A 19962-nucleotide genomic window follows, 5' to 3' on the forward strand; every position below is an offset into this window, starting at 1 on the left:
AAAAGATTACCTAGCACGACTTCTGCATCAGTTGATTCACTGCTGACTGGTAATACACTTCGTCCAATAAGGAGCTGGTTTACAAGACATAATAATTGCTTACACTTATATAGCGCTTTTCTGGACACTCCACTCAAAGCACTTGACAGGTCATTGGGAATCCCACCACCACCACCAGTGTGCAGCCCCACCTGGATGATGCGACGGCAGCCATAGTGCGCCAGAACGCTCCCCACACACCAGCTCTCAGTGGGGAGGAGAGCAGAGGGATGGAGCCAGTTCAGAGAGGGGGGTGATTAGGAGGCCATGATGGGTCAAGACCAGGGAGGGAATCAAGCCAGGACACTGGGGTAACACCCCTACTCTTCTCCAGAAACACCCCGGGATTGTTAATGACCACAGAGAGTCAGGACCTCGGTTTGACGTCTCATCCGAAGGACGGCGCTTGTTTACAGCCCAGTGTCCCCCGTCACTATACTGGGGCATCAGGACCCACACAGACCGCAGGGTGAGAGCGCCCCCTGCTGGCCCCACTAACACCTCTCCCAGCAGCAACCTTAGTTTTTCCCAGTAGTCTCCCCTCCAGGTACTGGCTGGGCTCCCACCTGCTGGGCTCCAGTGAGGAGGGGGCTGCCAGCTGGGAGCTGCAGGGTGAGATGGCTGCTGGATATAAGACATGCTGGTAGAAGGTTTTACAGCCCTGTGTTTTTTCAGCAGGCAGTTAATTCCAGTTACACGGGGGTAGGTGCATTTGAACGGAGATAGGTCCTTTACCCACACAGTGATTTTAAGACACCTAGTGAGGTAATGTGAGTTTACAGCCTCCCACAAAAGTTAAATGTTTAAGGCAAGATAGCTACTATAGCAGGGTAAATTGGAGATGAGCTATTGCCACTCCTACATGGATGATTCAGTTTTCTGTCAGGATAAATATTGATCTGGGAATGAATTCTGTGAACGAACAGGAAGATTTTACAGGTAAAGGGATTTTCGTTTTTGGGTTTATTCAGTTTTACCTTACGAAGGGTCTTCAAGTGATGAATTATGTTCCTAATTGGAGTGAAAAAAAAACCCCATTTATTTCCAGATATGTAGACAAGGTGTTTTTGTGGATAAAAGATAACTCTCTGCGGTTCGTACCCGGGAGGCCTGTCAGTACAGCAGATTTGGCGGTCACCTAGTGTTATACGTAGTTATACTTCTTAAACAGTAAAAACATCTCTAATGATCATTTTGACAATAGATAGTTAAGTAGTGTTTAGAGCGAATACTGGAAAAAAGTATATTTTCATGATATAGGGAATTTCTACTTTATTTTACCTGATACTGCTTTTCACTAAATATTTGTCATTGACTAAATATTTATCATTATCGGTGTCATTATGACACCGTAATTCGATTGTCTGTTACTGTATTGATGCAGTGAGTCTACAAAAAATCATTTACATTTTGACCAAATAATTGTGCGATCTAAGATGGCTATTTGAAATGGGGGAAAGGAGCAGACAAGAGAAATGGGACGCGTTTTGGGGAATTTGGTCACCTTGTTGATGGACAAATGTCTCTGTTTTTTTCAGATAAGTATGGAAAGTGAAGATTTGAAAAGATCGATGGACCAAAAACAGGCGGAACTTTCCAAAGAGCTTGAAAGCGTGGGCCTCGAAGCAGAGTACTGGCTACCAAAGCTACATAGTCTCCATCTTACAAACACAAACTCTTTACAGTTTGTCACGGAGGAGGAGTACGCAAAGTTAGAACTGCACGTGCGAGAAGTGTGGGAGAAAAGTGCTCTTCACAAACTTGTCAGAACTCCCGATCCAAATGTGAAATCTAGCGACCTGGCGGAAGAGCAAATGGAGAGACTGCAGGAGAAACTAGAGAAAACAAAACGGGCTCTCACTGAACTGATCAGAATGGAAAAAGAACACGGCCACACAGATCTTGAAGCAAGAGCGAAGGAGCTATGCTCATCTCTAGGGCAGTCTCGACAGCCTCGGAAGGAACTAGAAAGCATCTTGCAGCAGCTCGCTGTTCTAGACATCACTCCCCGTAATCCTCCAGAACGTGTCTCCAGTGAGGAGGTGTTGCTGCATGCGTCTGGTGGCCTGGCTCTGGAGGGGGTATTTAAAACTGGGAAACTGGAGGACATGCTGGAGAAAAGACAGCAGCTCATTCAGGTCCCGAAACTGTTCTGCCTGAAGGGTCCGGAGCAGAGCTCCTTTTATGCACAGAGAGACTTCCTGTGTCCGCGGTGTCAGCCTAGCGGGCACAAGAGAAAAACGCAATTCAGAAGAATTCGGAGAGAAACGCGCGTCTTCTTGTGAGGTCTCCTACAAGTGCACTACAGTGTACAAGTACATACCCCTGGCTTCTGCCTTTATTGCTAAGGAACAGGTGAAACTATCGACTGCAGCTTTGCGTGAGCTGCAGAACCTGGAAAAAATTCTGCTGAATATTAACAAAGCTCAGAAAACTTCTGAATTCACTGCCGAAGTTCGCCAGTATTTTGAAAGGTTTGGGTCCCATGTGAACCAGGGTCCTTTTCACTTTGGCGGGAGGTTCTGCTGGAAGGCAGCTGCTGAGGGCATCATGAACAACGAGCTCACAGAGGTGGAGGGAGTCATATCTCAGGTCCTGTCCGCCTACATTGGCTTTTGGTGCAGTGTAGCTTCCTCGTTGACCGCTGAGGTCAATGCGGGGTTCCTTTCATCTGAACTGAAGGAATTCCTTTCTGGAGGGCACAGTGAAGCTCTTCTGAACAAAATCCAGCTCTCTGTGAGTAAAACTGGGGGTCCAGCTGAAACAGATAACTACCTACAGTGGAGATCTGCTCTTGTATCCAGTAACAGAACCTCGTGTGTCATCGACAGAGGAGTAACTCTCATGCCTGTTTGGGAAATCATCCTCTCCGCTCACAGAAAGGATTTTAAAGACGTCACAATGCTGAGCAACATTCTCAGGGAAGCGTACATGTCGATCACAAACGTGAGCCCCGAGACACTATGGGGTGAGAATGTGCTCTCTGCAGTCACAGACGTTACAAATCTTCTCAGTTCCATGAGGGGCAGGCAGACGTCAGACAGTGAAGCGTGCCTGAAAGAATTACTTGAATTCAAGATTAAGTTGTATGAAAAAACGGGAAGCCATGCTATTTGGGTAGAATCATGTCTTTCTGACAAAGTCTTTCAAGATTTTTTACTTCAAGTGACTCAAGAAAACGAGCATCTTGCTCCTGCAGAAACCACAACTCTCAGGGCACTGATGTGTGATTTAATTGAGCCTTATTCGTTTCAGGTGAAAAGCTTCCCAAGTAAGGCCCAAATACTGAAATGGGCTCATCAGTCCGCTGAGAAGATCCACAAAGATGTTGTTGTTGCTGATTTGTCACATTTCATAGAAATTCTCAAGACAGCTAAAGAAGAGACCAGAGGTGAAAGATTTTCACACTGTGACCTGGAAAGTGTTCAGGAAGCAAAAATCAAAGCAACACTTACAGTCTTGCTCTCATTGAACTCATTGCTGAGAACGCAAAGGGAGACCAATCAATACAGGGAAGAGATGTTAATCCTTTCCATCGTCAACATTTTGGGATATAGTGCAAAAGATGGTATATTTTCTCACCTTCTTGGGTGGGCAGAAATTGACTTCATTGAGGAAACACTGCTCAGTAAACATACCCAGTACATCCAGCTGAGTGCTAAGAGTGCAGATAGAGCCCTGGCTTTCTTGTGGCATTTAGCCCTTTCAATATCCTCTGACGGAGGAAAAGTTTCTTATGAAGAGAAGGGGAGACGACTGGAGTTCTTTAAAGCACACTTCAGAGAGACCCCTCCCAGTGACCTTTCTGCAATACTGGACTGTGACAGTCCACGTCAAGACTGGGAGAGAATTGAAAAAGAGCTACACTCCATCGTCTTGGGGACGGAGAAAAATGAGATACAACAGCTGGACAAAGTATTCCTGTGTACAGAGATCCGCTTCTCCGAATCCTCACAAGAAGGCAAGCGGCAGCTGCAGGTGGGGGAACAAGAGGACAAGCCAAGCGTCTTGGGCACGAGAAACAAAGAGGAGAGCATTGGAACCCAGCCGTCAGGAGCAGGGGAGAAAGCACATATTTTTATGAAACTACTGGAAAGACTCGGACTCCAGAAGTTCTATTCTGTAAAACTGACGAAGCCAGATGTACTAACTGTAAACAAGTTATCATTGAGTAACACTCAGCCAACCGCAGAAGAGGAGCTGTCTTTTTATTACCTGTACAAGCTCATGATGCTGGACTACCGAGCCAGGAGTGTGCTGTGCGTCAAGGAAAAAGGGCAGCCACATCACAAGAGTGCAGAGGTCAGCTGTGATGTCGATGATTTCCTGGGTGATACAAATGTGTGTGATGATGACACAGAGGAAGAATTGCAGATCCATCCCATGGATATTCAGATGGCTGTGTTCCTTTGTGCTAGCTATTTCCTGAGGCAGTGGATGTGTATGAAACTGACCAAGTGCCAATATGCCCTGCCTCTGCTAGTACCTGACCCACGAAACGATACGACCGAATTTCCCATGTGGGCATTTCAGCAGGTTAAGAAGAGCTGGAAAAGTAAAGGTACCAATAAAGACAGTGTCAAAAGCGGACTTTTGTTCCAGGCATCTGTACCGATAGTGTCTTTCATTAGGTTTGGAATATGCCCGACATCTAAATCGAAAATCCTGAACAGCGTAATCAACAGACAGAAGCACAATGTTTTCTTCCACCGGCACTGCAAAGGCAGTACGAGGGAATGCCTTCTCACGGATGGGCTGGTGGAGATTGCGTGGTACTGGCCAGGTGGAATGGAAGACGACGTTCTTAACAGCTGCATGGCGTTCACTAATCTGCACGGCGACGCCAGCAACCACAAGGAGCAGATCGCGTTTCTGAAGGAAGTCAGTGCTGTTATCGTGGTTCTGCTTTCGAAATCCTCTTTGAATGACACCAGAAAAGAGACCCTCTCTTCTCTCCTCAAGAGCTCCACACCGGTCATCTGTCTCTTTGCAGAAAAAGAAAAGGTTGCTCACAGACCTAATCCAACTAAGGTGAAACTTGCAGTTCACAATAAGAATGAAGCCCAGTTAACAGATGAAATCATTTCTCACATCAAACATTTTCAGGGTACTAAGGATAAAAAGTGCTCTTTAAAAGCCTGCATAGAAGTAGCCAGACGACATAGCATTGTAACAGATGAAGTCAATGAGAAATGCAGAGAAGGTCATGAAATTGCCCAGAGACTTATGGATCTAATAAAGAAAGAAGACCTGGCCAATGTGAAAAGGACATTTCTACCATTACAAGGTGATCTCTGGTATGAATGGTGCAGGAAAGATAAAGAGTCTTATCGACTACAGTCTAGTGCCTTTACCAGTATTGAGCAGCAAAAGAGTAAAATCCAAGCTAAGAAAGAAGACTTACGCAAAGAACAGCTGGGCAAAGCTTTCCCTCTCAACAACCTCATGAGATCCTTCCTGGAGTGTCTCGGCTCCTCTTCACTTTCTCAGGACACTAAACTGTACATGCTGCAGTGGTTAGGAACACTCCTGGATGATCTTACCACAGATTCACTCACTAAACTTCAAGCGCTCTACCATTCAACATGGGTGGACATGAAATCGCAGCGCACCTCAAACGGAGGCGATGAAAGTCAATTGCAAAAGACAGCGGAGAATATATCTCGGGAACTCGATGCTTCAAACTTTGGCCTTCAGCATTTGTTGCGAGAAGTCAGTCAGATCTATGAAGCTTTGAAAATGTCACCAGATATGGCAGATGAAAAACAGTATCTTACTGCTCTTCCAGGGATAGGGGCTGAAATGTTGATCGCAGGATATCCTCTTGAACTGATGGATGGGGATGCTTCCTACGTCCCTCTTGGATGGATCGAAGCAGTGCTGGACAAACTGATCCATAAAGTTGGTGACAAACAGATATTTGTTCTGTCCATTCTTGGTGTTCAAAGCTCTGGCAAGTCCACATTACTGAACACTATGTTTGGTCTTCACTTTCCAGTGAGTGCAGGAAGATGCACAAGAGGAGCATTCATGCAGTTAGTGACAGTGGATCAAAAGATCAGAGATGAGTTGCAGTATGACTTTGTCCTAATAGTGGACACAGAAGGCCTTCGATCACCGGAGATTAATAATGCAACTGCACTGGCCCATGACAATGAACTCGCTACATTTATCGTTGGAATAGCTGATGCAACCCTAATTAACATCATGGGAGAGAGCTTACTGGATATGCAAGATATTCTTCAGATTTGTGTCCAGGCTTTTATGAGGATGAAGAGAGTCAGTATCACTCCAAGCTGCCTTTTTGTGCATCAAAATGTTGCAGAACCATCTGCCAGTGAAGACAATATTACAGGAAGGATGCGCCTACAGGAGACACTGGATGAAATGGCTCGCATTGCAGCCAGTGAAGAAGGGTTTGATGCTACAAGTTTTAATGACATCATTCAATTTGACATAAGAAAGCACGTTTACTTTTTCAAAAATCTTTTTGAAGGAAACCCATCAACAGCACTTCCCAACCCAAGCTACAGCGAAAACGTCCAAGAACTGAAGAGCACAATACTCGGAATAAGAGAATGGAAGTCGGACTGTAGATTTGCTTCTATCTCAGAAATGAAATTGCGGATAGTGGCCATGTGGAATGCACTGCTAGGGGAAAACTTTGTTTTCAGCTTTCGAAACAGTTTGGAAGTCATGGTTTATAAGAGGTTAGAAGTAAATTGTGGAAATTGGACATGGCAGCTGAGAAAATGTGGTCTTGACCTGCAAAGGACACTGCGGCACCAAATCATGAGTGATCAAGTGCAAGCAGTAGACAGCTCAAGCATTAAAAAGTCGTTTGAGCAGCAGGCAAAAGCCATTTCAGAAGAAACTGAAGAGTACTTTAAAAAGGAGAAATATCCACATATATTGAATCAGTGGAAAAATAACATTGATTTCAGATTACAGACAGTGAAAGAGGAGCTCATCGAGGACACCCAGAGGAGATGTAAAAAATGGATTGCACAACGTAAGTCTAGATCAGGACTGGATCAAAAGAAATCCCAGTACCTGGCAGAGCTGCTCGCAAAAAGCAGATGTCTGGCTTCTAATCTAATTAGCGAGTGTGATGAGACAATGGATAAAGAGTTTGAGAAACTCTGGGTGGAACTGATGACCAGAGTTGCCTCAAAGACCCCTGCAGAGAAAGACGTCAACATCGATGCAGCAGTGGAAAAAATCTTTTGTGAAACATTTAAAACAAAAGCAAATTCCAAACAAGTAATTACTGAGCGTCCCCAAACCTTTCAGTTTGATGAGAAACACATTCATAAAAAATCCAAATATGGAATTTTTACACACTCTTTTACTCCAACAGATGAAGAAAGTGTAATCCATCTTTCAGCAAGTATATCGAAAACAATTAAACAATACATTGATGATCTGCAGGATGCGATACTGGACTTTGATGAGGGCTACATCAATGCAATACTAAATCTAATACAATCAGGGATCAAAGACTTTGAAGAACATACAAAACACTTTGCATTAACAGATAACTACAGAATCGAGTTATCTGCCCATCTTTGTGTGTTTGCAGCAGAACAGTTCAAGGTAAAGCAGGAAGCATTCAAGAAGGCAAACGACCCAATGCTGTACTTCAAAAGCAAGAGAGAGGAATATCTACAAATCTTTAAGAGTTTCTGCCAACAAAGCACAGCCCTCAACATTCTTGTTGATTTCCTTCATGGAAAACTGAAAACCGCTGTCCAGCAGGCAGTGTATGAAAAAATTGGCATCAGAATTGCAGGCGAGATAAGGTCGACCCATCCAGCTTTCAACAGTAATAGATCCAACCTGGAAAATCACCTACTGATATACCTGGCTGAGAAGGAGAGATTTGATTTGTATGAAGAATACTTTGTTGCACCAAAGGATTGTTTTGACAGGTATATAACAGACTGTGTTGAAAAATATTGTAAACACAGTGGGAGGGAGAGAATTACTGAGATCTTGACCGATAATCTCACATATCTGAAAGACCGCATTATATTCACAGTTTGTAAAGTAACAGGGCTTGTTGAAGATAAGCAGGGCAATGTCTCCATGTGGCTGGATGAATTTTGTTCAGAACTGGGGAGTGACATGGACATTCCACGGAATTACTTTAGGACTATTGAGAAAGAGGACATTGACCTGCAGTGTCTGAAAGAAAAGGTATATGAATCCATCATAGCGATGCATCACACTTTATCAGAAGAAACCAAAGGTGGAGTAGACATCAACAAGTTCTGGGAAAGCCCCGATTACATTCTGTCGAAGCAGCTCAGTGGGTGCTGGGAGCAGTGCCCTCTCTGTTGTGCTGTTTGTACCAACAGTATCCCTGACCACTCTACAGATCACTGTGTCCAATTTCATCGCCCCAGGGCTGTGAATGGCTGGTTTCACCACGGCACTCAGAACTTCTCCATAGAGATCTGTACCACCTCCGTCTGCAGTGATGGGACTTTCCTGCCCAATAACGACGAATCAAGAGAAACTCCGTGGAGGAGATACAGAGAAGCAGGTCCACCCTTCAATAGATGGCACATCACCCCAGATAACTCTGCACAGATGTATTGGAAGTGGTTCATCTGTGCCTTTAAAGACAAGCTGGAGAAGCGTTATAGCAAGACCTTTCAAGGTAAAGGAGAGATACCAGAATACTGGAAAACTATTGACAAGAAATCCGCAATAGAAGAACTGAAGACATTTAACACGTATGACCACGCGGAGATAGATGCACCGGTGAAATTGTGGAGCTCTCTGGACAGTGAAAAGAAGCATGTCCATCCACAAGACCTCGAAAAACGCAGCAAATCAGGCCAGTGCATAAGTTCATGTTTAAGAACAAATAGAGTAATGCTTCACGGAGCTGGTCCTCTTTTGGTGAACACTGGTATTCATGGGTGCAACACAAGCCTGAGGAAGTCAAAAATTGATTCTGTAATGCAATTACAAAAAAAGTGAAAGATTGGTATAAGAAACGTGACATGCTAGAGATAACAGTTATTGTGTAAGATTGTCGGAGAACCCATGGTCAAACTTTCAATCCCATATTTTGCCGTTTTAAACCTTGGGTATTTTAAGACAATTGTGACCTTATGTTTTGTTTATTTTTGTCCATTTTTTATACTGCTTCATCAGATTTTCTCTAAGATTATTTGTTTGTTATATAATTTCTCATTTCATTTCTGAATGTTTCTTAGGTATTTAGCCATATTCACTGGGTTGTTAGATTATTTTGTCTGTTTTCCAGTTATTCTGTCTCCAGTCAGATTGGGTGGGTGCACAACACACAGTGTCGATGTCACTTCCTGTGCTGAAGCACACCTGTCTTAAAGCCTCATGGCCCGGTGTCTGGTTGCGATTGGTGGACTTGGATCACATGACGTGTGCCTCATAAACCCGGCAGTGCTTCACTCCAGAGACAGAAGAGGAGGGAAACAGTGGGACACTAAACTACAGCCAGGGGACATCGATGGTACATTGTACTGAAAAATGGACCAATTCCATAGAAATTGGGTATTTAAGCAACATCAGAGATTAACTCGCATTTTGCATGAAGTTTATTTCTCCATTTTCAAAACAGATCTTAACAATTCTTTAATAGCATATCTTAGTTACAAGGCTCTATAATCCAATGATATTTTATATACTGCTGCATGTTTACTCAGAGCAAGACTTTAGTATAAAAATTCTTTAGCCTTAAGACTAGCTTTATAATAGATGACTGAGTTATTTTCCATGCTATCTGATGCCTGCAGTTTGCTATTTGATGCTGTTGTGTGAATTACTGTTCAGTTGTAACTTTTATAGTTCATCCATCTGTTTTCGAAGCATTTTTTCCAATTCAGGGCTGTAGGCGCCAAACGCTTATTTGGTTTTGATGATCTGATTTGTTTCTTATGATTGTATTGAATTTAAAGGAAGTAAAGGTTGTTTATAGAATTAAAGTGCGTCTGTCTGTTGATTTTTTTATTTAAAGAGATGCTAGGTTACGTTTTGGCTCGGAAGATTCCATCGGAAAATGGGATCTGCTCTCCCAAAACCTTACCGCCCGTTCTTCCTTCCGCACCTGACAAGCTCTGGGAGAGAGATTTCAAGAGGGCACAGCCAACATTTCAGTCTTTATTATGCTTTTCATATTCTTATGATCACAGTTATTATTGTCATTACAAAGTCAGAATCTTCAGAATCCGAATACATCTTTTTTAAGAGCAGGAGTTGCAAAAGTCACACTGGCAGAGATGAAATAACATGGATGAGATTGCTGTCTGGATTTAACTGCTGTCTTGATCAGGGTGCTGTCTCGATTAAATTGCCTGGATGAGGGTCTCTGTCTCGATTAAATTGCCTGGTTGAGGTCTCTGTCTCGATTAAATTGCCTGGATGAGGGTCTGTGTGGATTAAATTGCCTGGATGAGGGTCTCTGTCTCGATTAAATTGCCTGGTTGAGGTCTCTGTCTGGATTAAGTTGTGTGGATGAGGGTCTCTGTCCGGATTAAATTGGCTGGATGAGGTCTCTGTGTGGATTAAGTTGCCTGGATGAGGTCTCTGTGTGGATTAAATTGCCTGGATGAGGGTCTCTGTGTGGATTAAGTTGCCTGGATGAGGGTCTCTGTGTGTCGCTGGCTGTCGACGCTACTGCAGGCTGCAGCGCGATGCTTCTCTGCTGTCCGGCTGCTGCGCTCCGTGCGGGACGTGTCCCGAGTCCGGCCCGGTCCCTTTGGTCCCGGATCCTGGAAAACACAGGGAAAACGGGGCTGGAATACGGGAGCAGCACAGCGGGTGACGAGCATCCCTCTGCTCTCCTCCACCCCCAGAGAGCAGCTGTGGGCGGAGCAGACTGGAGCATCCTCCAGGTGGGGGCTGCACACTGGTGGTGGTAGTGGGATTCCCCGTGACCTGGGAAGAGCTCTGAGGGGAGGGTCCAGCAAGGCGCTATACAGAAGTGTAAGGAAGGCACTGAGGGCGCGAGGCTCTGGTCGTGGCAGGGCTGTGCCAGCGGGAGGCGTACTTACGGCGGGAAACACGGCGCGGAGGCTTGTACTGGATTCTCAGCTTTGGGCTGAGCTGGGCGGAGTCCGGCGCGCCTTCCTCTCTCCTCTGCCTCGGCCGGGCCCATTTCTTCTGCCTCCACTGCTGTATCTCCTCCAGCTCCTGCCTCAGCTCTGCCTCCCTCTGCTGCTGCCTCTCCTCCAGCTCCTGCCTCAGCTCTGCCTCCCTCTGCTGCTGCCTCTGTCTCTCCTCCAGCTCCTGCCTCAGTTTTGTCTCCCTCTGCTGCTGCCTCTCCTCCAACTCCTGCCTCAGCTCTGCCTCCCTCTGCTGCTGCTTCTCCTCCAGCTCCTGCCTCAGCTCTGCCTCCCTCTGCTGCTGCTTCTCCTCCAGCTCCTGCCTCAGCTCTGTCTCCCTCTGCTGCTGCCTCTGTATCTCCTCCAGCTCCTGCCTCAGCTCTGACTCCCTCTGCTGCTGCCTCTGTATCTCCTCCAGCTCCTGCCTCAGCTCTGCCACCCTCTGCTGCTGCCTCTGTATCTCCTCCAGCTCCTGCCTCAGCTCTGCCTCCCTCTGCTGCTGCCTCTGCCTCTCCTCCAGCTCCTGCCTCAGCTCTGCCTCCCTCTGCTGCTGTCTCTGTCTCTCCTCCTGCTCCTGCCTCAGCTCTGTCTCCCTCTGCTGCTGCCTCAGCTCTGTCTCCCTCTGCTGCTGCCTCTCCTCCAGTCCCTGTTAGAGAAAGGAGAGAGGGGAGAGAGTAAGGAGAGAGAGGGGAGAGAGAGGGGAGAGAGTGAGGGGAGAAAGAAAGAGGAGAGAGAATGAGGGGGAGAGAGAGGAGATAGTAAGGGGAGAGGGGAGAGAGAGGCCCAACACTGTTCAATATCTATATCAACGAATTAGCAGGAATGTTGGAGCAGTCTGCACCTCCTGGTCTCACACTACACCACACAGAAATCAAGTTCCTGCTCTACGCAGATGACCTGGTCCTGCTGTCGCCCACAGAACAGGGGCTGCAGTCAATCTGGCTGTCAATCTGGACCCAGAGCAGCAGAACTTGGCACTGCTGGAGCAGTACTGTCAGACCTGGGCGCTGACTGTCAATCTGGACCCAGAACAGCAGAACCTGGCACTGCTGCAGCAGGACTGTCAGACCTGGGCACTGACAGCCCATCTGGACCCAGAACAGCAGAACCTGGCACTGCTGGAGCAGGACTGTCAGACCTGGGTGCTGACAGTCAATCTGGACAAGACCAGAGTTATGGTTTTCCAGAAGAAAGCCAGACCTCAGGGAAACAGGTACAAATTCACACTGAACAACAACACATTGGAGCACACATCCAGCTACACATATCTCGGTCTCACCATCAGCTCTTCCGGGAGTTTTGACCTGACAGTGAAGGCACTGAGGGAGAAGGCACTCAGGGCTTTCTACGCAATAAGAAGGAGGCTCTTCAACATCAACCCACCAACAAGAATCTGGCTCCAAATATTTGAAAGTGTAATCCAACCCCTTGCCCTATATGGCAGTGAAGTGTGGGGTCCCCTCACAGACCAGGATTACACTCAATGGGACAAACACCCCACAGAAACTCTGCACGTGGAGATCTGTAGAAACATCCTCCGTGTGCAGAGAAAAACACCTAACAACGGGTGCAGGGCCGAATTAGGCCAGTACCCACTATTGATTAACATACAGAAAAGAATATTAAAGTATTGGCTACACCTAAAAAACAGCGACCACAATTCCTACCACCACAAAGCCCTGCTGAGCCAAGAGCTAAACCCAAAACAGAGCCCCCTGAGCCAGCTGGTCCTGAGGCTCACCGACCTGAGCCACACCAACCCTAACCAGCCTCAGGACAGCACTGCTAGAGCACCACAACAGCACAGATCAAACAGCAATATCTCACACACTGGGACACACACACACAAACACAACATCAACTGGAATGCTACAGAACCCTAAACAGACAATACACACTACCTGATTATTTGACCAAAATAAAAAATAACAAACAGAAACAGACCCTGACGAAGTACAGGCTCAGTGACCACAACCTGGCCATAGAAACTGGGCGACACAGGCAGACCTGGCTGCCCAGAGGGGACAGGCTGTGCTCCCACTGCCAGGGGGAGAAATAGAGACAGAGGTGCACTTCCTACTGCACTGTGACAGATACTCTGGGATTAGAGAAACATTCTTCCCGAAATTCAGAAATCTAATCCCAGAGTTCCCACACCTGCCAGAATCACAACGGGTCCCAATCCTACTGGGAGAGGGAGGAGGGAACTCAGTTGATCTGGCAGCCCAGTATGTGATCTCCTGTCACAGCCTGAGGAACAGTGAGTCTGTCTCCCAATAATGCTCCAGCCGCCTACAGTATATGTCAATATTTTATAATATGTCTTTGTTGTAAATGTCTGTAACATGTCTGTAGATTTTATTTTACTTCTATTTTTTGTTTTGTTCCATGTTAATTTTATTATTTTTATTTGCTTTGGCAACACTGATTGTACCCATCGGTCATGCTAATAAAGCACCTTGAATTGAATTGAGAGAGAGAGAGGGAGAGTGTTCAAATACAGCTGCTTCGGCCGCTGCGGGAAAAGCTCGTCCCGGCAACAGGGAGGAGAGAGCCGGGAGTTTGCGCGGTTTCCCGGGAGGAGAACCCCAGCGCCGTTTTCGCTTAAATCCCGAAATAAAAATGAATTCGCTAGAACATCGATGAGGACACGGTGGTAGTTGACATCTAATAAGCGGGTCTTTGAGCAGTAACGAGGACACACTTTTTTTTTGACTAGTTGTTTGAGGACGCCTCATGGCTGAACAGCCGGGCGGCTGGTAATGCGGCCCTTTTCCGCCAGAGGGCGCCCAAAGTCCTATCAGACTTCCGTCAGGTCTACGCGTTCCCACAGTTGAAGCGATTTGGACAGAGGGAAGAGATTCCCGAGGATAATATACCCACCCGTGGCTGTTTGGGGGGGGGGGGTGGCATTAAGTTTCAAGTCTATAAATGAGATCTCACTTAACGCTGCTCCTGCTCAAGAATATCCTCGATTTTCTCAGACTTCCGTCCTTCTAATATAACGGGATGAGAAGTTCCCTTCGTTTAACAGCGTCTGATCTTTTAAGCCACCTTGTGCGCGTCCCTCTCGACCTCGGGGTTCCCGACACACCTACCCGTGTTCTCCGACCATTTTCGGTCGCTGATCTTCTCTACTTCTGGAAAAGAAAGAGACGGGGGAGTCAAAATGTTGTTGTTGTTGTTGTTGTTTTTTTAAAACAATACCCTAAACGTCATCCAGGCCGGGCTGCGGTGGAGGGGATCCCCGTGACCCGGAGAGAGCTGGAGAGTCCGGAAGAGGCGCTATATAGGTGTACGGGGGGGCGGGGGGATGTTGAATAATATGAGCTGCCTTTTGTGTAAGAGGAAACTTTTTCCAGCATCCTTCATTATAGGGGCAGCTCCGGGGTTGCTGGTGTGTTGAATTAATTCCTTATATACAAAGGAGTGGTGGCTCTGTGGCTCAGGATCAGCGCCTGGGGCTGGAAGGAGTTTGCCGGGTCGAATCCCCCGGCCCGCAGACGAATCCTACTCCGTTGGGGCCCCTGAGCGAGGCCCTGAACCCCAGCTGCTCCAGGTGGAGCTGTACAATGGCCGACCCTGCGCTCTGACCCCCAGCTTCTCTCTCTCCCTGTCTGTGTGTCTCCTGGAGAGCCAGCTGGGCTCTGCGACAAGACCAATTCCTCATAAGTGATCATAAAGTGAATTGATCTTCTCTTATAGCTGCTGCCTCTACCGCGTTTGCTGGGGATCGTGGGAGTGAAGGTCCAAATTCTTACCGAGTGACATTTTTTCGTGCTCTTCACGCAGGACGGGGGAACCCGCAAGAAAGCCACGCGCGTGTCTCTTTTTATCCTGATTGCGTCACGTATCGGTTGTTAAAACAAAAAAACCCACCACTGACGCAGATCCGAATTTTTCTGAGTGGGAGAGGAACCCCGACACACCCACAGCCCTGCTCCGTGGAAGAGCGCGGCGCGGGTTCATTCCACGCAGAAAAGCAGAAACGGACACACACCCTGGACAGGACATCAGTCCATCACAGGACACACACACACACCCTGGACAGGACACCAGTCCATCACAGGACACACACTCACACACCCTGGACAGGACACCAGTCCATCACAGGACACACTCACACACACCCTGGACAGGACAACAGTCCATCACAGGACACACACACACACCCTGGACAGGATAAAGTCCATCACAGGACACAAACACACATCCCGGACAGGACACCAGTCCATCACAGGACACACACACACCCTGGACAGGACACCATTCCATCACAGGACACACACACACACACACACCCTAGACAGGACACCAGTCCATCACAGGACACACACACACACTCACACACCCTGGACAGGACACCAGTCCATCACAGGACACACACACACACTCACACACCCTGGACAGGACACCAGTCCATCACAGGACACACACACACACACTCACACACCCTGGACAGGACACCAGTCCATCACAGGACACACACACACACTCACACACCCTGGACAGGACACGAGTCCATCACAGGACACACACACTCACAGACCCTGGACAGGACACCAGTCCATCACAGGACACACACACACTCACACACCCTGGACAGGACACCAGTCCATCACAGGACACACACACACACTCACACACCCTGGACAGGACACCAGTCCATCACAGGACACACACACACACTCACACACCCTGGACAGGACACGAGTCCATCATAGGACACACACACACACTCACAGATCCTGGACAGGACACCAGTCCATCACAGGACACACACACACACTCACACACCCTGGATAGGAGACAAGTCCATCACAGAGATCACAAGAGACATTTGTCTGCTGCTTCTCGTTATCTTGGTGTGCAGTTATGAGTTACAAGCTAAGCCAGCCATTTACAGAGTCATGCCCACACTGGCACAGATGAGATCATCTTTAAATTCCCCCAACAGATCACAGTACATTCACACAAAGCAACAGCAATAAAATAAACTACTTTAACACTCCACACTCTTTCACATGTCAACTTTCTCAACCGATGGGAAAAAAAAAATGTCCAGCAAAGAGAGAAGACTTTTACTGTCCCCATCGAGGGAATGTCTGTATGGACACCCAGCACTTCAATAGCATGCAAAAAAGAACATCGTTGCACATTTTACTGTCGCAAAAAAATCAGAAAAACATCGCACATCACTCTATTGCACACGTACAGTAGGACACATAACAACATGGGACGTTTCTGACACATCATGACAAAACATATCGCACTCAAGTGGGCTGTAAGAGGCAAAAGTGTGTTTATGCCGGACATTTGCAGCGACAGCCGTCACGCATAGTGCAACAAAGGAACGGTCTGTATCTGTTTGACTTACGTTTGGGAGCCCTGAAACGTTGGCCAGAAGGAGGAAGTTGGTAGCCAGGGCTGAGGATGTGGGAAGGACCTGATATCATTTTTCCTGGCTGATTTTTCAAAGATTGTCAGCAGGGAGGGGCTGCTGTCTCACTCCCTTGACCTTCAGAGCTGTCTGGATGAGTCGGGTCATTTGCCATGTAAAATGAACTGCTAGATGACCGAACCACACTGAAATCCCGTATCTGATCATGCTCTCGATTACAGCGCGGCAGAAGAGAAGCATCACTTCCTGTCGAACCCCAGACACTCGTAGTCTTCGCAGGAAATATTAGCGCTGCTGACCTTTGGAGCAAACAGTCTTAACATGAGTAGACCAGCACAGGTTTACAGTCTATGAGTACTTATATGAATCAACCTGAAGGATAAGGTTGCATGAAAGCTGCAGTAGGTCCAAAATTCACAAAAGAACTGTGTTGCCCTTGGGAGATGTCAAGCGCATTGGACATGAAAAGTGCCAGATAAAAGCCATTTCTCTTCGTTTCACTTAGTGTCGGAGCTGCCATTGCATGTAAAGGAGGCAACTTGCTCTTTGAGCAGGTTCAGCACGCACTGAGCACAGATGTCTCTGAGCGGTGCCATAGCTTAGTTGGCTAAAGTGCCTGTTTAGTAAACAGGAGATCCTGGGTCCGCATCCCACCAGTGGCATTTTTCCTAGCTTGTTGTGCAGAATGTATGATTTTTGGACAATGACATAAAGTCATTTGACCAGGTCTAGTGCAAGTGTTCACGTTACTCCTATCCTGGAGTCCCCGCACTGGCTTCCGGTCAAATTCCATGTGCTCTCGATGACAGCTCCAGAGACAGATGAAGTGGGTGACGGCAGCCACCGTCTGCGACACGGCGTGGTGTGAACGATACAGGGTGTCAAGACCCTTTCCAGACGAGCTGCGATCAAACACAAAGGAGACGAAACTGGGAATCAGACCATCTAACAACCCAGCAAACAGGGCTGAATGGGTAAGAAACACCGTAGCTTAATGACCCAATATAAGGTAACGATAGGAGGAATCACAGGAGAAAATATAGCAAATAATTAAAAAAAACAGGAAGATAACAGTGGAGCAAATACGCAAATAGACAAAAGGAACGATCTCCTAAATTCTCAGTCAAAACATTTTTCGACAGTCTTTGTGCTGTCAACACAAAAATACATTTACATTTATATTTATATCTATATCTATATTTACATCTATATTTATATTCATGTGTGTGATACGATTTGTCTGCGTGCTGTGCTGTTCTAGTTTGTTCTTTGTGTGTCCTGGACTGTGAGAAACTCTTTTAGTGCACCCCTCACTGAACTGATTGTATTGTATTGTATTATTATTATTATTGTATCATTCGGCACACTGTGGCTGTGTTGTCTGTGTTAAGCTGCTGTCGCACTGCAATTTCCCCTCACGGGATCAATAAAGTATCGATCTTTCTACAAAAGGTCACTCAAGCCCAGATCAGAGTCTTTCCTGGGAGCCAGACCGGGTGTGAACACCTTTCAGACAAGCTGCGCTCAAAGGTTCGGACCGCAGTGTGTCCTGAAAGACACCAGAGGGCGGCCAGAGGGCACCGGCTGTGAGCTCTGGGGGAGACCCCCGTGCACCCCCACGTCTGCAGCCAGAGAAGGGGGGGTGTGACGCTCCCTCTGGGTGGGGAAACAGGCCCTCCGTGCCCGTACTGTCACTCATGCTGTGTGGTGGCGGCACGTTCCCGTCGTCTGCAGGCGAGGCAAAGGAAGTTGTAGCCCCTCTGTTGCCCTCTTCCGAAGGGACACAAGGAGAAGGGAACCAGAGAGAGGATCTGGAAGAGCTCCGGCTGAAGTTCTGTTGGATTGTAAACTTGTAAAGCAGGGGGTGTTTCTGCCAGGGTGGAGCCACTGTTAGCCACTGCCCAGTCTCATCCCAATAATAATAATTATAATAATAATTATTATATATAATAATAATATATAATTATATTATGATATTATTATGTTATTACATGTTACTGTTATTGCTATTGTGTTACTGTCTATTGTCTTATCTGCTGTCCTATTTACTTACTGCACCTGAGTGACTCAGGAGAAACACTTTTCACTCAACTACGTGCCTGTGTGAGTATAATGACAATCAAGTTGAATTGGATAATAATACTGGAACACCTCTGAAAGTGGCTTCTCAAAGTGAGCCTCAGGAGGAAAGCAATGTCAAAGGATGGGAAAAACCAGATGTAGTACAATTAAATTCAAGGGACTGGAAGTGTAGTAGAGGGTTGGAAGGGAGCAGACAACCAACGGAGAGCGTTTCTGAAGACGCAGGCGTCGAGCTCAGGGAGGGCGACTCTCCAAGTTCCACGGGGAGAGGGTTCCAGCACTCTGGGGCGCAGCAGCAGCAGGAGACCCCGTCTCCCCTAGAGTGTAGAGGGCTTGAGGACCGACAGGAACTGAGTCTCTTTAGTCTGAAGGGGGGTGTCCCACACTGACAGGCTGGAGGAACTGAGTCTCTTCAGTCTGAAGGGAGCGTCCCGCACTGACAGGCTGGAGGAACTGAGTCTCTTCAGTCTGAAGGGAGCGTCCCGCACTGACAGGCTGGAGGAACTGAGTCTCTTCAGTCTGAAGGGAGCGTCTCGCACTGACAGGCCGGAGGAACTGAGCCTCTTTAGTCTGTAGGGAGCGTCCCGCACTGACAGGCTGGAGGAACTGAGTCTCTTTAGTCTGAAGGGAGTGTCCCACACTGACAGGCGGGAGGAACTGAGCCTCTTTAGTCTGAAGGGAGCTCCTTGATCAAGATTTCCGGTGTTTGAAAGAGAAAAGAACACAGCGCTGTGTGTGAGTGTGAGTGTGTGTGAGAGTGTGAGAGTGTGAGAGTATGTGAGTGAGTGTGTGTGTGTCCATCCGTCCTCCAGCCTGGTTTGTGCTTCCTGCACTGTTCCCACTGAAACCCCCTGATTTGCATCCCGGCTGTGTCTGTGTTTGTGTCCGAGAGGAGAGGAGGAGAGAGAGTCAGGAATAAAGAACACAGACAGACAGACACATCGCACAGACAGCTCACCTGGAGAGACGTCCTGACCCACCGACACACAGCGCTGAGCAGGTAAGTCTCAGGGCACAGTGACCCCTCAGTGTAGGACCTCCTGTTATTGAGACAGTAGCTGCCTGCTGCCCTGCAAGAGATTTAAACGAGTACAGGTGTCTCTAACGGGATCAACAGATACTGTCTGGAGAGCAGGTCCACAGGCTGCTCTCATTTCTGTAGCAACCTGCGTGTTTTTATCTACCCAGCAACGCAGAAGAAGATCCGTGTTCCTTGTCCTTAGTTCTGCTAAGTCTGAGTCTCGTAGGAAAGTTGTTTACTTAGGAAGCTGGTTATTCCTCACTGCGGTTTCAGTTCAAGGTGCATCCCTCTGCAGTTAGAGAAAGTTAGGGAGAGAGGAGAGA

General features: G+C 47.2%; 2 protein-coding genes across 2 annotated transcripts; both read left to right on the plus strand.

Annotated features, from left to right (window-relative positions):
* Positions 1-2970: 2970 nt before the first annotated feature.
* On the plus strand, positions 2971-5537 carry LOC138243422 (interferon-induced very large GTPase 1-like). Its single transcript, XM_069199024.1, has 3 exons — positions 2971-3007; positions 3971-5146; positions 5530-5537. Exons 1-3 carry the CDS (start codon positions 2971-2973, stop codon positions 5535-5537), a joined length of 1221 nt encoding a protein of 406 aa, XP_069055125.1.
* Positions 5538-5691: 154 nt separating this feature from the next.
* On the plus strand, positions 5692-7414 carry LOC138243424 (interferon-induced very large GTPase 1-like). Its single transcript, XM_069199025.1, has 2 exons — positions 5692-7302; positions 7400-7414. Exons 1-2 carry the CDS (start codon positions 5779-5781, stop codon positions 7412-7414), a joined length of 1539 nt encoding a protein of 512 aa, XP_069055126.1. The 5' UTR covers positions 5692-5778.
* The last annotated feature ends 12548 nt before the right edge of the window (positions 7415-19962 follow it).

Source organism: Lepisosteus oculatus, chromosome 14 (assembly GCF_040954835.1).
Source record: "Lepisosteus oculatus isolate fLepOcu1 chromosome 14, fLepOcu1.hap2, whole genome shotgun sequence".
Taxonomy (NCBI): Eukaryota; Metazoa; Chordata; class Actinopteri; order Semionotiformes; family Lepisosteidae; genus Lepisosteus; species Lepisosteus oculatus.

What these genes read in the sequence shown, in the direction of transcription:
- LOC138243422 (XM_069199024.1), top strand. Translation starts at nt 2,971, where the DNA reads ATGTCGATCACAAACGTGAGCCCCGAGACACTATGGG. An exon ending in GAGCCCCGAGACACTATGGG is followed by an intron (nt 3,008 to 3,970) that starts GTGAGAATGTGC and finishes TCCTGTGTACAG; the next exon opens with AGATCCGCTTCTCCGAATCC.
- LOC138243424 (XM_069199025.1), top strand. Translation starts at nt 5,779, where the DNA reads ATGTCACCAGATATGGCAGATGAAAAACAGTATCTTACTGCTCTTCCA.